This window comes from Diadema setosum, chromosome 9 (genome assembly GCF_964275005.1).
Source record: "Diadema setosum chromosome 9, eeDiaSeto1, whole genome shotgun sequence".
Lineage (NCBI taxonomy): Eukaryota > Metazoa > Echinodermata > Echinoidea > Diadematoida > Diadematidae > Diadema > Diadema setosum.
Genome location: NC_092693.1, coordinates 1,791,921 through 1,811,252, shown reverse-complemented (window position 1 = coordinate 1,811,252; position 19,332 = coordinate 1,791,921). Strand labels below are relative to the sequence as shown.

The following is a 19,332-nucleotide window of genomic DNA, read 5'->3' as shown; positions in this document are numbered from 1 at the left end:
ATCGACTTATGCGAGTTTAACTGTACATGTATTACCAGATAAAGATTCTCCTGGGAAAGTTTCGGGCCTCAAAGGTCAGAGGTCAAGTGAAAGTGCTAAAATTGTTCTTATTTACTTTTTTTTTCCTTTTTGATTAGCAATTCTCCTTTTAAATGCTTAACTTCATTCTCAAATTTTTAGCTCACCTGAGCCGAAGGCTCAAGTGAGCTATTGCGATCGCTCTTCGTCCGGCGTCCGGCGTGCATCGTCCGGCGTGCATCGTCCGTCTTGCGTAAACTTTTTACATTTTCATCTTCTTCTTGAGAACCCCTTGACCGATTTTCACCAAACTTGGCAGGTAGCATCCCTAGGGGGATAGGATCTCAATTTGTTCAAGTGGGCACCATACCCCACCTGGGGGGGCCCCCAGAGGGGCCCAACCCCCCCCCCCTCGATTAAGGAATCTTAAAAAATCTTCTTCTCTAGAACCAGAAGTGATAGAGCTAAGTTAATACTGTGAATTAGTACATTGATGACTGTAGTTTCAAGTTTGTTCATGGCGGAATCAGGGGTGCCCCCCTTGGGACCCAAGGGAGGGGGTGGGGAGGGGTCCTAATGGGGCCCAAATTGTACATTTTCATCTTTTTCTTCAAAATGCCATAATGAACTTTCACCAAAGTTGGCAGGTAGCATCCCTAGGGGGAAAGAATCTCATTCCCATCAAATGGGCACCATGCCCCACCTGAGGGCCCCAGGAGGCCTAAATTTGGACCAAAATTGTAAATTTTCATCTTTTTCTTGAAAACCCTATCACAAATTTTCACCAAACTTGGCAGGTAGCATCCCTAGGGGGATAGAATCTCAGTTCCATCAAATGGGCACCATGCCCCACCTGGGGGCCCCAGGGGTCCCACCCCCCCCCCCCCCTTCCTGTAAGGAATCTTTACAGATTTTCTCTGGAACCAGAAGTGATTGAGCTAAGTTGATACAATGAGTCAGTATATTGATGACTGTTGTTTCAAGTTTGTTCATGGGAAAATCAGGGGTGCCCTACCCCTCCACCCCCTTGGGACCCAAGGAAGCGGGATGGGATGGGGGGGGGGGGTCCAAATGTGGGCCTAAGTTTTCATCTTCTTGCTCAAAACAACATAATGGATTTTCACCAAACTTGGCAAGTAGCATTCCCACGGGGATCCATGGGGATAAGATTTCAAAGTGTTTGAATGGGCACCATGCTTTCCTTGGGGCCCCAAGGGGTCCAAACTTCCTAAGTTAATGAATATTCAATAATATTTTTCTCTAGTTCTAATCAAAAGTGATAGGGCTTTAAGTCTTTTTTCCCCAAGCTGCATAATCCAACATTCTATAAAGTACAGTGTACTTGATAGGTATTTTTTACCAGTGTGATGGAATATGTAAATGGGCACCATGCCCCCACTCTCAAAGCTACCCCCACCATAAGTTTCCAATGTTCTCAGGTAAGAGTCTGCAAGAATGCATGGATGGTGAACTTGCGATACTCAGGTGAGCGCGTGACCCTCGGGTCTCTTGTCTGTTTAAAGATTAATTCCTGTGGAGGTTTATCCAGAACAGGCCTAGAGAAACATAAAAGTCTATATTTGTGATATGATGACATAAATGGTATCCCGGGGTACCAAACAAAAATCAGCCATTTTGTTGAATTATTTATTTTTTCAAAAAGGTTGTACCCTGGGTGCCAAAAAGAGGAAATTATTTTGGTGCTGGAGCTAGCGCGCGCTAGCCACCGCACTGCACTGCACTAAAGCACACGCTAGTGGTATCGCAGCTTCCATGCACGCATAGTATAACATGCAGTGGCATGGGAATGCTATGTACACGCACACACAGTGCATGCATTTTTCTCTGGCTGTCCTCGAGTGGACGTGAGGTGGCACTACACAACGCGGTTACCCGGGGTACTACGGAATGCATCATATACTGCTGTAACTTTCAGTCAGTGTCCATGCCTTGATATGACAGCCATTGTATTCTCAAAACTCTACCAAGTAATGTTCAAAACAGTCAAATGAATGCATATGACTAAACCCAGCATAAAAAGAAACAAGCTTTTTAATTGGCTTAAGAAATAAGGAGAATTCTAATCCATGTCTAATGGTTGCTATGGTGGACACAAGGCACAATTGACACCAACAACCACTGAAATGCATGCATTAAAGAGAACTCACATTTATTTGAGTAATTGTTCACAATTTTGCTGGTTATCTCTTCCTGTCATACAGAGCTCCCCAAAAGTCATTGAAAATATTATGTTAGTGTTTATTAATGTATAAAAAGGTTAATTTATCTGTATTATGCCTCGTAGCCCAGGGGCTAAATTACGTATAACATTACAAATACTATGTACAGACAAATTCAAACCTTCAGACAGTTGCTGTTCAGCATTCTTTATCATTATGGATAAACAATGTGATATGAAATGCCTAGGTTGCCTCCTGGATTTAGCAGGAGACACAAGGCAAAGACAAAGGACAATGAAGAAAAAAAAACCATGTAAATACATCTTACATAATGAAAGACACACTCAACAATTACAGTTACATAATCATGAACAAATTGACAAAAAAAAACAAACACATTTATACACAAACAAATTAAAATATGCAGTATTTAATGATAATAATAATAATAATGTATCAATTTACAAAGCGCAAAACCTATAGACATATTCTGCACTGCAAAAGCTTCTGATGTGATTCTAAAACATACATTTCTATCTTAATACCATTTTGTCTCATTCTTCTGGGTTTTTTTTCTTCTCTTTCCCTCTCTCACTCTCTCTCTCTCTTCTCTCTCTCTCTCTCTCTCTGCCTTCCCCTCCTTAAAGGGATTGTACAGTACTGGTTGAGGTGGGGATTCAGGTTTATAACATTCCTAAGTGAGATAATGAGAAACCTCTTATGAAATATGAAAGAGCATGTAATTTTAAGAAGGATTCATATGTTTATTTGATGAAAAATGGTTTTCAAATGGCTGAGATATCCAAAAAAGTGATAATGATAAAAGGCGCCACGCCTTTTATTAGGGTCTCTTTGTTTTACCTTGTTTTTGGATATCTCAGCCATTTCAAAACCGATTTTCATCAAATAAATTTTTGATACCCCTTAGAATTGCATGCTCTTTGACATCTCATAGAGTGGTTTCTGAATATCTCGCAAAACGTTAAAAGCTAAATCCTCACCTCGACCAGAACTGTACAGTCCCTTTATCCTTAAACACATCTCCTTCCTTTCTTATACCCTCTCTTTACTCCATAACCCTTTAATTCATTTAATACCTTATTAATTTCTTTTCCAAAAGCTCCACTTAACTTTCTTATTAAAAATTAACAACAATCCATTAACCCGTTGAGGACGAGTCCCGAGTATACTCGGGCAAGCATCTATGGGAAATGCGTGTTGTAGCAAAATCAAACCGTCCTCAACGGGTTAACAATGCCAAATCATATAAAATCAAATCTTGTATAAAATCACATATTCACAATAAACTAAATCCCAAATTCTTTTTCATTTTCTGTATATAAGCCTAAACATAAAATCTTAACACTAAAAAAAAAGTATTAGGAATAAAAAAAAAAAAATTAAGAGGAATATTGAGAGGTGACAATGTACATAATAAAGCTTTTACACGTATGGGTATGATAAAAATGAGCGAGAAAATATCGTACAACGTAATTACACAAATCACTAGGTTGAGCAATATCAGATGTATATGTAACGTACACAATAAGGACATACTACACACTTTTGAAAACAAACAGACTTAAAAAAAGTTACTGTGGCGACTGGTTTGTTTTAAATTATGATAGGAATGTGTAAGTGTTAATAGTCTTAAATTATAATAGGAATATTTTTACCCTTCAATTCACTGAATACTGTATATGTACATGTACTGGCATATTTCTTCATGCATGCATGGTGAAAAATTGCAGAAATCAAATGAAAGTATTAAGTCATCAAGGACATTATATTCAGGAAAGACAGATCAAAAGGCATACTGCCAGAAGTCCCCATTTCAGGAATCAGTCAAAACTTTTACCCCTTTCACTGAACACTTGGCTTGTTATGTAAAATGTCATTCAATGCTTTGGAACTTGTTTACTTCTCATATGAAAGATGGATTTAATTTCTTCCTGATTTGATTGCTAATTTAAATGATTTTTCCCAAGGAAGGAATGCACTTTGACTTACTGTATATCATTCATTATTAGTAATTTCCTCTTTTTTTCCCAAAAATTTGCTGATCATGATGTCATTAATGTCATTCCCTGTGTGGCCAACAGGTGGTAGTCTATGGCATTTTACAACTACTCTTCAACACTATCCAAGTACAGCTTGTCCTTCGGACACCATGCTGGTGTGGATGAAAAGAGTGGAGTTACGTGTACTTGGTTGCATAAAGTAACCATAACCTTTAAAGGATATTTTATTGTTGCCTGCCATTCATTTCATTTCTGTATTTGTCCAAATTATGTATAAAAGCATGGCATGGAAAATTGGTTTGCCACATATTCATCATGGACACATCTTGACAACAGATAAACAACAAATTACATTACATCGAACGGATACTCAAATAAAATATCATTCAATCAAAACACAAACTATCATCATATGGTGAATGTGCAAAAAAAAAAAAACCAACCCCAAATATATGTGTGTGTGTGTGTATATATATATATATACACACAGAAAACTATGTAAAAAATCAACTACTGAACATGGTTTTGTAGGAAATGAAGTCAATACACTCACTTTTAAGAAGTGGAGAAAATGTATTGGTGGATGTGACTGCATTATATACAAACATTCATACATGTGAAGATACGTAACTCTGTAACTTAATGACAAAAAAGTAAATACACAAACTACTCCAACAACCAAAGACGCATATTACAATATGAAAATTACAAAGTCATAAGAATGATAATAATGATAATAATAATGATAATAATAATGATAATAACGGTGCATACTGGCACTGGTCTGATGGTCCAGACTTGTAAAAATGACTGTTGGGCAAGTGACTTATCAGGTATGGCCAAATCTACTGGTCCAGCAGGACCAGTAAAAAAAAAAAATACCATTTTCGGGCCAGTCATTAAAAAGAACAAGTCTAAGGAAGGGAAGATAGAAAGACAATCACATGGTTCAGCAAGTTTTACACCAGTGATCACATCAGTTTATGTTCTGAGTACAGTAGCAATCAAGAGAGCTATTTGCATGTAATCATGCATCGCATCGGCACACGTGTACTCATTTTTTTTTTTTGTAAATTTGTAACAAACATCACCCTTTATGGTGAATGCAAAAACCGATATCAACATGAAAAAAAATTAATGACAGTAAAGGTCATTAACAAACACTTAATGAAATGCCCCCATGGAGTTGATGAGATTGAGAGTTGCTAGGAAACTTTACGTTTCATTATTAGAAAAGATTCCTTTGTCGTGCTGTTCAAATCAAAATAATTGTTGCAACTATGCAGTAGCAAGAGGCCTAAACATTTTGATTCTTTGGTCCTAGTTAGATTGGAAGAGCATGATTGATCTGTGGATTTGTCCGCATGCACTTCTCCAAGTAGGCCCAGAACAAGTTCTGGCCATCCTGGTCCTCAGTCCAGAGCAAGTTAGGCCTGTCTCTGCTCAGAAAGAGTCTTACCAGGTATGGCAGCCGCTCATCTGATATATCCTCCAAAAATACCAGGATGACTTTATCAAGTCCTGTTTCATTCACATGTTCCAGAGCCACTCTGACCTTGGTGATGAACCAGGCATCATCAGCACAGTGGTTGCTAATCAAGAGAACAGTCTTGTAGCTGTTCTCAATGACGTGGTGGACAGCATCAATGTAGTACATTGTAGCTCTGAAAGCTTCGTCGCCATAGGCAACCCGTTGGAGATGGGGCATCCTCTCTTCCAGTTCAGGTCTGAGGACACCATGAACCCAGTCATCATCATTATCATGGCACATGATGTTAAGCTGATACTCATAGTCATCTGCCTCTAGGTCTTCTTCTTGTTGCTTATAACCCAAAACACAAAGTTTCAGCAGGAAGATTTTGTAGTTTAGCCACCAACGTTTTCTGTAAATCAAAACTCCCAACAGAGAAAGTATGGCTCCACCAAATATGAGTCCAGAGATGAGTGGTGCATCTATTCCACAAAAGTCATCTGGATCGAATGCTTGAAGGGGAAGGTTCACAAGTTGTTTGAAGGAAGTTTGTGCACACAGGGTTTCATTACTAGGGGAGGTATCAACATTTGTTGTGTAGAGCCAGTTTCGGAACCACGCCAAGCTACAGTCGCAGGTGAAAGGATTGTGGGAGATATCAAGGCGCACAAGAGTCGGAGCCATATATGTGTCTGCCGAAATCATAGTGAGATGATTAGTGTGAAGGTACAAATGTGTGAGATTCGGCGTGTCAGTAAATAGATTTTTGTCGAATAGAGTTAGCACATTATCCTGCAGAAGCAGTTCCTGTAGGATTCCCAGTCGTTCAAAAGAATGAGGGTAGATCATCTGGATCCTGTTTGAATACAGCACTAGTCGTCGTAGGGATGATAAATGAGTGAAAATACCTGGTGTCAAAGTGGTTATTTGGCATTGGCTTAAGTCAAGTATTTCAAGTTTTTGTAATGGTTGGAACACCCAAGGAAACCTTGGCAGATTTTTCATGTTGTTTCCCCATAGACTGAGGGATGTTAGTGATACCAACCCAGAGAAGACACTCAAATTTTGATACACTCTTACCAAGCCCTGGATACTCAACTTGGAATTTGACATGATAAGTGTTCTCAAAGAGCTTGCGTTTGTGAACTGATGCAGTGAGGGAAGGAGAATCTGTGTTTTCTCGAAGTTTAGGTAATTGAGGTTTCTCAGTCTTGCAAAGGCACCATTCAGGGAAAAGTACACTTGATAAGACAGATTGATAGATTCCAGAGACGTGAGCCTTGTAAATGTATCTTCGGCAATGGTATTGATCAGGTTTCCTTTCAAGACAACTTTGCGCAAGCTGGGCATTCCTGCAAATGTGTGTTCATTCAAAGACAGCAACCTGTTGGTTTCCATGTTTAGTGTGTGCAAGGAACTCAGATCCCATGATCCTGCAATGTTGTCTATGTTGTTTGAGAAAAGATCCAGTGTTTGTAGAGAGGGAATGCCATGAAATACAAGTGGGTCCACAGCAGCAATGCCATTTTTTGACAGCAAGAGAGTTTCTAGCTTCTCTGTACAGGCGAATGCATGAAGAGGCAAGTGTGAAAGTTTATTCCTTGCGAGATCCAGGTAAACAAGTGAATTCAATCCACAAAATGAGGTATTAGTGATCGACTTTAACCTGTTGCGCTCAAGGTCTAAGTAGCGAAGGTTATTAAACCCCCAAAATGCATTGCTCTGTATTTGAGACAGTTTGTTTAGCCTGAGACTAATTCCAGTGACGTGAGGAAAGTCTAGATCTTGGCTGTTGTGTGTAAGGGGGAGTAACATGTCAATGTTTGCATTGTTGATCCACATTTGCTTGATGGTATAATTCCCCATGAAAGTTCTCATGTCAAACGTGAGGAGGTTTGTGTTGTTCAGATTGAGATATTGCAGATGGCGAAAATGGGAGAAGAGCTCTTGAGGAAGTTGGGAGAGATTGTTGTAGGCCAGGATGAGATTGTTGATGGAACAGTCTCTAAGATTAGCAAAACTGTCCTGCCAAAGATGCGTGATCTCGTTGGAGGTGATGTCAATCTCTGAAAGATGTTCACAGGAAGAGAACTGACTGAAACTGATGTTTGTGATGACGTTGTGGCTGAGGAAGATGTTCTTCAAGGCTCTAATGGACCCGAGAGCATTATTTGGGATCTCGGTCAGTCTGTTGTTTGACAGATCAAGGATTGTGAGATGGATATTGTTGTGAAAAAGGGCATCCGGAAGTCGACTGATGTTGTTGCCACTCAAATCAAGCACTTGCAAAGCTTGGAGTGACTCAAACGATTTTCCCTCTATCTGATTCACCGTATTCCACTGCAAGAGCAGGATTTCAATCTTTCCATATGAAGCAAATGAAACATTGGTGATGGTCGCAATGTTGTTGTATGATAAGTCAAGCTTGCTGAGGTTGTCTGGAAGATTCTGAGGGACAGTAGAGAGGTTTAGGTGAGAGCAGTGTGCTTGCAGTGAGCCGTCCAGTCCAGAAGTTGAGCATGTGAGAGGTGACAGAGATGGAGCTTGTTCCCAGTGGCCCACACAGTATGATAATGCCATCAGTGCATTCAAAATCTGGACAACAGTACTTCCAGCCATTTTGGTTTGCAGCAAAGTAATCCACTTTGAATTTGCAATGCTATGTGCACTCCTTTGTGTCTGTAAGAGCATTCTACATGATTGCATTCATGAGCATTCCTCTGTGCATACCTTTCAATTCCATTCTTTTGTACTGCTCCTTTTCAAAAAAGGGTAATGCCCCTCATCCAGGGTTTTTTTTTCTTTTTTTTTTTCAATTGGTGATCGATTGAAGGAAAGAAAGACACAGACACATATTGTGCATTTCCCATGCAGCAGCTTGTCATTTTGCTGCAGTAATGGATCAGTGATTTCTCAGTCATACGTTGGCTTTTATGTGTTTACTGCCGTCTGAAAGATGTTAGTGATACTTTGCCCAGTTTGTAACATATAGCTTTTTATTTAGGAGAGTGTCACTTCATTGACTTGAAATAAATAGGTCTAGCATGTGTCATGAATTTTCCTTGCACCATCTTGTCATTTTACCCATGGCTGTGAATCAGGAACTGCTAGTTGCTTATTAAGACCTCCCCTCCCCCCAGGATTTTTTTTTTTTTTCATTAAAGGCATTTTATTCAGAGAAGATGGATTAAAATAGAAACTGCCTGACTTCCCCATTTCAGGACCCGGTCATAGCATCCTTTCGATTCATTCAGCTCTCAGTTGTGTGCACCCAACACAAATACTGTTCTTATACTTGTTGGCTTTTTGTGCAAGAGGAGTTTAATATATTTCTGATCAAATATGCATTTATGGTACTCAGGATAATTTTAGCATTGAAAAGTAAAAATGCCATATTCCTAATGTTTCAAATAGAGACTTTGGGGTATTTTTTTTTCATTAAAGCTTTTATATCTTTTTTTAAGAGATATTGCCAGGTATGCATAAATTGAGTCTGAACTTTCAGATTGTTATTCACTATGGTACATAATACAGTAAAGATGATCTGACTTATAAAATTGACACCAAAAATTTGACAGGCATTGTGAGCATACAGGAAGTTCTGCAAACCTATATGTGCTCTGCTTTCAAAGAAATACGTAAGTTTTCATGTAGGTCTTCATCCAAATACATGCACTCAGCAGTGATTACTGGCATCCAAACAAAATTTGGCTGAAAATGTTGGAGAACCTCAAAAAGCTCTTTACTCATGACAGTAATGAAATCTTAAAATGATGTTATTAAATTTTAGACATATTTATATAATTGACTGGCCTTGAGGGAGATACCAGAAAATATTCTTTCAGTGCAGGCAATATTTTCTGGTATCTCCCTCAAGGCCAGTCATTATCATAATTATTACCTATCCCCTAGGTAAATTAGGAAATTATGTGAAACAGCTATACACTATGATATAGATCAAGCCACATTTGACTTACCTGTAGATCATCACCAACATGTCGAATAATTGCAAAATTGTTCATCAATGTACATCATTCAACTCCAACTTCCAAGATACATATGTAGTTGTAACAGGCAAACTTCAAACATCTGAACGTATTTACACTTTGTTTTTGCTTCTGTTTCAATTTGGAGAGTTGTAATAACTGATGGTCTCTGTGCAGTTATTGAGCACAAATGGTTTCGTCAATGTTTGACGCGTAGTGCAGCTGGAAATGGTCGACCTTGTATGAGTTGATTTATTGGCGTTCTTGTGCGTTGCGTGTGTCCCGGATATGTGAATGTCTCCTCTTTGTGACTGACCGGAATGTTTACATGTAAAGTGAATGGAGAGACCCGGATGAAGGGTGGTACCCACTAATATTTCCCGCTGACCTTGACGACTTATCAAAATACCAACTACAATTGCCCTGCAAAACTACCTCATATAGGTAATAATTGAGCATATTTCAAGTATCCTTGACCAATTTTCACACAGATTCTAAATAGCTTCTAAATAGCTTCTATTTCTAAGCTTCTGTAGCTTCTAAATTCCCCATTGAATTTATAGTTAGAGGTTTTTGGTTTTTTTTTTTTTTTGGTTTCCTCTGCCACGAAGTGTCGCCAGATGCATTATGTTTTCAAGTTGCCTGTTTTTCCTCAATCAATTTTTGTGACAGCACAACTTTACCATTTGAGGTAACAACATGAGACTTCCTGGACAAATGCAGCTTCATTTTGTTCAAGGAATGTATTATAGACATTAAACACATTTGGGGTTGGGCCATCAAACTTTCAAACATGTCATTTCATTCTTTTTTACCAATCATGTGAAACTGTCGTCTAACATTGTCCAACTGTATAACAGACCTATGGGAGCATAATGCGATATGATGGACGCATACCAGATGCCATAGCGACATTTTATGCTTAGTATACTTGTCTTCCCTCTTGCCCCATTGACATGCCATTTATCTTTGAATTATTATGCCTCCTCCTGAGGATACGGCTCTTAAAGTGAATTTTTATGATGCTCTTTTCTTCTTGCAGGTCATATTGCTTGTGGGTTTTCCTGCCTGTAAGTATCTCATGGATGTATGATTGTTGTGTATTTGTTTTATTTTTTTATTATCAACATTGACACTGTGTCTGCCAGATGATGAAGTATAAACTTATGAAAATGGCGTAACTTTGTATTTTGTATGGACTCCATTGCTTGAAATTTCTCTCAGCTTGCTTGCTCTGATGTAATCAAATGAGATGTCTTCATCTTCATGAGGACATCATATTGTGATATTTTAATCCCCTCCCCCTTTGGTATATTTTGTATGACAATTATCAGAAGTCTGTTAACAGAAGTCTGATGGGTACTCCTTTGCAAGTATAAGATATTGGCTACTGGATGCAAATCTCTGGCTGCTATAGGGAAAGGGTCTTATAGGTCTTATAACTTGTATACCTTTTGCTTTTGTTTTTGAACCCACCCAGTATGCATGGCTGGTGGAGGCAGCAGTTTCATATTCAAGTTAGAGTAGTAATCATTAGAATGAAAACTTGTTCATGTTTTCAATGATACTCTGATATGATTATGTGTTTGTGTTGTTTATGTTTCTGCCACGAAGTGGTGCCGGAGGCATTATGTTTTCGGGTTGTCCGTCCTTCCGTCCGTTCATAATCAAATTTTGTGGACAGCGTAACTAAAAAACCTTTTGAGGTATCCTAATAAAACTTGGCATGTATGTGTATTAGGTGGTGAAGTTGTGCCTATCAACTTTTGGGTGCACATGCTCAAGATCAAAGGTCAAAAGGTCAAGGTCAAATACGTAAAATGTCATTATTTCCACCATATCTATGCAATGCCTGAAGATATTTTCTTGAAACTTAGGGTATACATGTATTACCCAATTAAGATTCTCTTGTGAAAGTTTGGGGTCATGAGGTCAAAGGTCAAAAGGTCAAGTAAAAATTATCAAAATTTCACTTTTTTTTCTGTACCTTGGAAATTGTTCAAGGTATCTTCATGGAACATAGTATTTATACATGTACTGACTGGCAATGATTATCTAGAGAATTTAGGGTTCATGGGGTCAAAGGTCAGGGGTTGAAGGTCTACGGCAACACTTCAAAATTTTACTATTTCCCTCATATTTATGCAATGCCAGCAGGATTATTTCTTTTTTTTTACACTTAGTGTATGCATGTATAACCCAATAGAGAATCTCTGGGAAGTTTCTTTTTTTTTCTTTTCTTTTGCCTCAAAGGTCAAAAGGTCAAAGATCAAGTGACAGTGCTGAACTAACTTTTTCCTCCATATCTTGGAAGTGGCTCAAGTTATCTCTTGAAACTTACTACATATTTATGCATGTTCTGCCTGACAGTGATTATCTTATGAATTTTAGGGTCAAAGGCCAGATGAAAATGGTAACAATTTACTATTCAATACAGAAATTGCACTTTTTCTCCATACCTTGAAAATTACCCAATGCATAAACTTATGAATGGGTCAAAGTCAGGTTAAAGTCCTTAAATCCCCAAATACATGTTCTCCTATTCATCCAATTAAACCTAGGTCAAGGAAGGTGAACATTCAACACATTTGTGACAAACTTGTCATTTTAATATTTTGCCAATTTTGTGAAAATGTAATCACACATTGTCCACATGTACTATAGACTTATTAAATCATGCATTATGGCGGAAGCATACCAGTCGCCATAGCGACATTTCTATTTTTGTTTTGTTTTTATACTGCAGCTGGAAAGAGCACCTTTGTGAAGAACCATCTCCTGAAGCACAAATACTTTCATGTGAACAGGGTGAGCTTCTAGGATAGCACTGTATCAATCTTGAAAGAAATGATAGTAAGTTATGATGACAGTTATGATTATGATGATGATTATCATTAGAACAAAAATGAAATATATTGTAATTATTATTACTTCTACTCTACAACTGCTACTACTACTACTACTACTACTACTACTACTACTACTACTACTACTACTACTACTACTACTACTATTATTATTACTACTATTGCTACTATTATTACTTTTGTTTTGATAATAAAAGTGATGTTAATAGCAATGGAAGCTACCCTCCTATCAAATATCGCGAAATTGCTGTTCAAGCAAACCCATATCATAATAGACGGGAGAGGTATTAACATTCCGCATTGTTGTTTAATTGAAGGTAATTTACAAAGTTTTGTTGTTGATGTTGTTGTTGATTCCAGCATATGACAGTTTGTGTGGTATCTTCACTCATTTGTTGTTGTTGTTTTTTCAAGGACACCATGGGAACATGGCAGAAATGTGTTTCAGCCTGCACGTCAGCTCTGAACAAGGGACAGAGTGTGGTGGTGGACAACACTAATGCAGATCCTGAGTCAAGGAAAAGGTGAGGAGAGATATTGTTGATCACTGTCAGAGTAACATTGTCAAACACATTCTTTGGATTCCATTGTTTAACTGAATGCATGAAATATTTATCATACAGAACAGTAGAAGAGATTGCAGTAGGTTAATGAACATGCAAAAAAAGAATTCGATGATTATGTATTCAAAATAAACCCAAACTCACAAACATGATATAAACATGCAATATTATGCATTGCTCAATTGTATTATTGTATTGTATAAATCTGTAAGATGTGCTGTTAGAAATGTTACCCCACCAATGAAAGGAGCTCTTATTACTGACATTCTAACTCTCTTGAGACCATGGTTCCATGTTCCATGTACACTACAAAGAGACATGTTCCCAGTGTTAGTGAAAGAGTCGACATGCACCATGTTTAGATTGAAAATATGAAGGTGGAATGTCTTTTTGTGTATGAAACAGTTATTGAATGGCTGATATCTGCCTGTCTTATTTTCTTCTCTAACTGGAAATGCAATCATATGTGCTTTTCATATCTTCTGTGAGCTTTAATCAATACCTGTTAAGCTATGTATCTCCTCTTCATTCCCATTCTCACTTTTTTTTTTCAATTATTTTTTTTTTATTGATTTGTACAATGATTGTAATGATAATGATTAGATGCTGTGAAAGTTTGAATCTATGTGACTATGTCTTCTGGTATTGTTTTTACATTTTTCCAAACAGATACGTTGAGTGTGCACAAAAGGCCAAAGTGCAGTGCAGATGTTTTACTTTCAACACTTCTTTTGACCATGCCAGACACAATGAGAAGGTAACTCACATGGTTTATTAATCCTGTAGGTTAATATCACAGATGCAAGATGTGCAGGGAAGTTGGTTTATTGCCATTTTGTTATGATGTCTTAAATTATTGACTTTATGGCAAAATTAGGACTCTTTGACATCTTTTCATTTGTTGTTGGCCATTACTCAGAGCAATATAAATTTACAACAGTGCTGGTGGCTAGAGTAATTATTTGTGATGTTATTTGTGCAGACTGAAAAACAAACCCTTGTACAAAATCCAGAATTATATTTGTGACCAGTCTCCCCCCCCCCCCCAAATCTGACCATACACCAATTTATTAATGCCTCGGGTTTTATGCATACCTGTATTGCAATAGACTTTTCTTGACATGCATGCGAAGTGCATTCCAAGTGTTAAAATGCATTGAGTATGTACAGGTTGAGGGAATTGATTGTTACTAGACCCTGAGAGTAAAGAAATCCATAAATTTCAATAAACTAGTAAGTTGACCTGTTGTGTTGTTGTTATTATTGCAGTTTTTTTGTTTTTTTTTTGCAATACTCCCAACAAAACAGATTATTAACATGATACACACTTATTAAGAGCACTCCAAAAACATTAGTTCTGTTTCAGCTATCTAGGATAGATCAATTCTTTTAGTGGTGCATGTATTTCTTTTATACCTTCTTATTATTCCATGTGTAAAATTGTTCAGTACCAGTACTGCATTGTGATACCAGTGCAGGTAAATTAATCTTTCCTGGTTATTTCACATAGGAAACATGCAAGGAGAATGTAATTTAGCATGATGGATATAAGGGGGTGGTATTCTGTTTGTGCAAAGAGGACTTAAGGTCAGTCCTCAAGTACAGTGGTCAAGGTCAACAAACTTAATCTTGATTAAAAGGGATGGCTATACTGGTGACAGAATGTAGTGATAGTGTGAAAATGTAGAGGCATCCCAATACAGTGGACTCCCATTAAAACGAAGTCCTCTGGACCAGCAGTTTTCTTTTGTTACATCGAAATTTCGTTATAACCGAACTAATAAACAACAAAAAAACATAGAGTGGATAATGCTGTGGTCTGAAGTTTCACTTCATTGTAACCGAATTTCGTTATAACCATGTTCATTATAACGAGAGTGACTGTACACTGATGCCACATTTGACTTGCTCTGAAGATTAATATGGGATATGTCATTTTTTCATCCTCTGCCCGTTCAATCTGTAGTTCAGGGAGCTGACACCTTCAGGGAAAAACCATGCCCCCATCAGTGACATGGTCTTCTACTCTTTCAAGAAGAACTTTGTCCCGCCCAAGAAGGAGGAAGGCTTCTCAGAGGTCGTCCAGGTCAACTTTGTTCCCGCCTTTGCCAACAATGATGAGGAGAGGCTGTACAAGACATTCTTGCTAGAGAAGTGAGGGTCCGCCAGTGAGGAGGTACAATCAAGGGACTTCAAAGATGATGTGGATTTGTTGCCTGTTTCTTCAGATGATGATGCAGTCATGTCATTCATAGAATGTTGCACCTCCAGTGTGTGTATTTAAGTCAATTTGGCATCTTTGTTTTCCACCAATAAAATTCTAAAATTGAATGACACTGCAGCAGTAGAATCTAGTAAGTATATTGTGCTCCCACCCAAATCTGCCTGTATTTGGCACACCACAAAAGTGAAAGTATTATCTGCAACAATTTTTGTGGATATTGTAACTTAATCTTTTGAGGTATCCTAGTGAAACTTTGCACATATGAGTGGAAGAAGTTGTGCCTATCGAATTTTGAGTGCACATGCTGAAGGTCAGTGGTCAAAGATCAAGGTCAAATTCTCAAAATTTCACTATTTTCCCCATGTCTATGCAATGCCTAAAGCAGGGCTCCACACTAACTTTTATTTTTGGTGGCCCAAAGGCAAACATGCGACCTTTTTATTCTACATTCTGAAATTTTGGTGGCCCGGCGTGCGTTTTTGGTGGCCCCGGGCCACCGTTAGTGTCGAGCCCTGCCTAAAGGTATTTTCTTGAAACTTAGTGTATACGTGTATTACCAGATAAAGATTCTCCAGGGAATGTATTTGGCCATGGGGTCAAAGGTCAAGTGAAAATGCTATAATTTCACTTCTTTCTCCGTATCTCAGAAATGGCTCTAGTTATCTTCATGAAACTTAGTACATACTCATGTACTGTAAAACGTGATATATTCGCAGCATGAAATTTTCGCGAATTGGAGCCGACGGCCTTTTCCTTGGCATGAAATTTTCACAAATTGGAGCCGACAGCCTTTTTCGCGGCATGAAATTTTCGTGAATTGCCACTGGCATTCAATGCATATAGTGTAGACAAGAACTTTCGTTTGCATTTTGATTTCGCGAATCTTGGCGCTCGCAAAATTCACGAAATTAAAATGCATGTGAACATTCCTCATTTTACAGTACTCTGTCTGACAAGGATTTTTATGGGAATTTAGGGCCTGGGGTCAAAGGTCAGGTTAAAATGCTTAAAGTGTTCTATTCAATGCTGACATTGCACCTTTTCTCCATACATCACAATTTTTCCCATATTTTGAAAATGGCTAAAAGTATCATGAAAATGGATGTGATCTGTTCATGATTATTCAAAGAATTGTGGGACATAGGGTCAATGGGCAAGGGTCAAATGTCCGGAAAATTCTCGAAATCCTGAATACATGTACCTGCTCTCTTAACCCTAAAAAGACTGGGCTATTTTGGAGGTTTTGAGGACTGTTGGGGGGGTGGGGGGTGGGGGCAGGGGGGAGGGGGGGTGGGGGCAGGGGGGAGGGGAGGGGGGCATCCCCCCTCCCAAGTTCTTGGCCATGGAATGTCCAATTTCACCAAATTCGGCTTGTACCTAATGTTTGACGTACCCTACAAGAATGTTTACAAAAATCACTATAATTTTATAATTAAGGCTAATTAGTTATGCAAATATGCTAATTTGTATGGATGTTTTATTTTATGTTTATTTTGTGTCAATATGGTTTTCTAGTGATCCCTTAATTGTGAAATATGTGAAAGGATGTTGTTTAACATGTATTTATAAGAAACTGATTGTCTAAGACCAAAAATTAGGTAATTATGCAATTATACTGGTTATACATACCAAACTCGAGTATTTCGGTATTTCTTATGTTAATTATTGTTTTATGGTTTTTGTATTCAGAACAATCAATTTCAACTTCAGATTAGATTTTACCAGCTGAAAAACAGACTGTGCAAGAAAAAGAAAAGAAACACATTAGCATCTTGCAAAACCTTATTCATTGTACACATAGAAACACACATATGTGCCATTTTTGACTGACATGTGATCGTAAAATGTTAACACCATATAAACCGCTGTAGGTATATACGCAAATTAGGTATCAAAAGATGCGTAAGACTCTAAAGAAAAAAGTCGTGAGATTTCGCAGTGAGATCTTATAAATTCTGGAAGTTATCGCAAAATTTCTGGAGGAGGGCTATGACCCATGACCCCCCCCCCCCCAGTCTTTTTAGGATTAAGCAATGTAGCCACCCATCCAAATTAAACCTTGTTCAAGGAAAGTAAACACTCAACACATTTTTAACAAATATATCATTTCCATGTTTTGCCAATTATGTCAAACGTGTCTGGCTTTGCCAAGACTTACTCCAGACCTATGGGAGAACCATGCATTATTGCAGAGGCATACCAGTCACAATAGAGACAGTTCAAGTCTTTTTTTTTTCTTTTTTTTTTTTAATTATGTACAGGTATATTTGCACCAATATGCATCTGAGCGTTAAGTGTTTACTGTCAAGGTAGAATATGTCAAACTTCACATGAAGTCTACCTGATAGTTTTTGTAATGGGGAATAAAGTGTTCCTTTCATTTCTCATTGCCTTTTAGTGAGTGAGTGTGATGTCTTCCAGTAGCCTTCAGCTGATACTTGATATAAAATCTTAAAGTAATGCACCTGGTATTATCCTGATTGAAATGATTGATGTGGTACGTTTGCTGACATACTTGAAATTTTCTGATTAACAGAGAGTATAGATATGATTCATGGCACAATTACCTTGTTCAGGTCACAAAATTATTGTAAAGCTGAAGACCCTGAAAATTGAAAACAATATGAGAAATCAGGATATCTGTTTTTGCTTGTAAATTTATCGTGCATTTGTGATGACATATCACATTTTGTCTAGAGATTCCCACATTAGTTTGTATTTAGGATTCATGTCCTTAAGAAAAACAACATATGTTCAGTTGTGTGTCATGGATGCATACTTATGGAGGCAGTATGACTGTTGCTTGTAGTCATTTGTTTTGCTCATGAACAGAATATCGTCTTATATGAGAAACATGGCAGTTTCATCCTTGTATTCCTGTAGGGCTGGTTTCATAAAATTCACTGGAATTGTCCGCTTATAATGGTTTGTAAAACATGTACAATATTGTTTCAGTGAAAGAAAAAATGTAAATAAAACTAACTCTCTGAATACACATTGATTTCATGTGCATTGTGGTAATGTGTGTCTGTTTGTGTGTATCTGTATGTGTATGTCTGTATCTGTGTCTGTGTGTGTTAAGAGTGAAGTTTATGAAATAGCACACTTATGCATACCACATTTATCGGCTTCTAAGGAAAAGCAAGCTCTTACTTTTCCAAATAGACCAGTGATAATGAAATACATGTGTTTCTTTCTTACATGTATTTCTTTATCTTATCTTCATCCTGTCATCATTGCATGTGCCTTGAGCATTTAAAATTTGGTGCGGTGTAAATTACAACTACATTGTATTATTATTTTGAGAATGTCTTTGATTTGCTAATACAGGGGAGACTCGATATAACAAACACTGCTATAACGAGATACAGCATATTGTACTAGGAAACTTGCGCAATTCCAAATTTCCTTCCACACAAGTCTATGTAAAACACTACTCTTATAGCGAGATCGGCTATTACAAAATAACTGCTATGATGAGATCAAATTTTGTGATTTCCAAACAAAGAAAAACATAGTTAAACTGGTTATAGCCAGGTAAAGTGAAATCTCTTCGGGTTAAGCTTTACTTTAACTTCACACCAAGCACTACATGTTGTATGTGTGTGTGTGTGTGTGTGTGTGTGCACATATTGTATTCATACATGCAGAGAGTGTGCTAGGAGTATGTATGGTGGTATGCATTATATATGACATCATCATGACATAGCAGGTGTGAGGCAATCTGATGCTGTGATTGCCTTTTTACTAGGTAATTCCCCATCTTCACACACTCGGGCATAATGTTCATAAATACAAAATGTGTCATGTCACACACAGCATTATGCAGAACATTTATGAGCTTTCCACACACGCTTGCCATAACCACATACATTGTACCAATCCACAGCCGATCGTGACATGATTGCACGCAAACTATACATTTACAAATTCAAACATCCATTAAGAAACAAATTCTTGATATTGTATTTCATTGGCAAAAAATAAATAAATAAATAAAAT

At 37.7% G+C, this 19,332-nt stretch overlaps 2 protein-coding genes across 2 annotated transcripts in view; one reads left to right on the top strand and one right to left on the bottom strand.

Moving 5' to 3' along the window:
- LOC140232741 (uncharacterized protein F21D5.5-like) overlaps positions 1–16,583 on the top strand; it is a 28,381-nt gene extending 11,798 nt beyond the window's left edge. The window contains exons 11-15 of the mRNA XM_072312858.1: positions 10,719–10,746; positions 12,423–12,484; positions 12,958–13,067; positions 13,776–13,863; positions 15,073–16,583. Coding sequence (XP_072168959.1) covers positions 10,719–10,746; positions 12,423–12,484; positions 12,958–13,067; positions 13,776–13,863; positions 15,073–15,264 — 480 coding nt within the window. The 3' untranslated portion in view covers positions 15,265–16,583. The remainder of the gene's footprint in view (positions 1–10,718; positions 10,747–12,422; positions 12,485–12,957; positions 13,068–13,775; positions 13,864–15,072) is intronic.
- On the bottom strand, positions 5,544–8,309 carry LOC140232702 (toll-like receptor 5). Its single transcript, XM_072312821.1, has 2 exons — positions 7,518–8,309; positions 5,544–6,497 (listed from the first exon to the last, which is right to left on the bottom strand). Exons 1-2 carry the CDS (start codon positions 8,307–8,309, stop codon positions 5,544–5,546), a joined length of 1,746 nt encoding a protein of 581 aa, XP_072168922.1.
- Positions 16,584–19,332: the final 2,749 nt, after the last annotated feature.

Coding starts and splice junctions, on each gene's coding strand:
- LOC140232702 (XM_072312821.1), bottom strand. CDS start 8,309: ATGGCTGGAAGTACTGTTGTCCAGATTTTGAATGCACTGATGGCATTA. Junction 6,498..7,517: donor AGCAAATGTGGATCAACAAT/GCAAACATTGAC, acceptor GGAATCCTACAG/GAACTGCTTCTGCAGGATAA.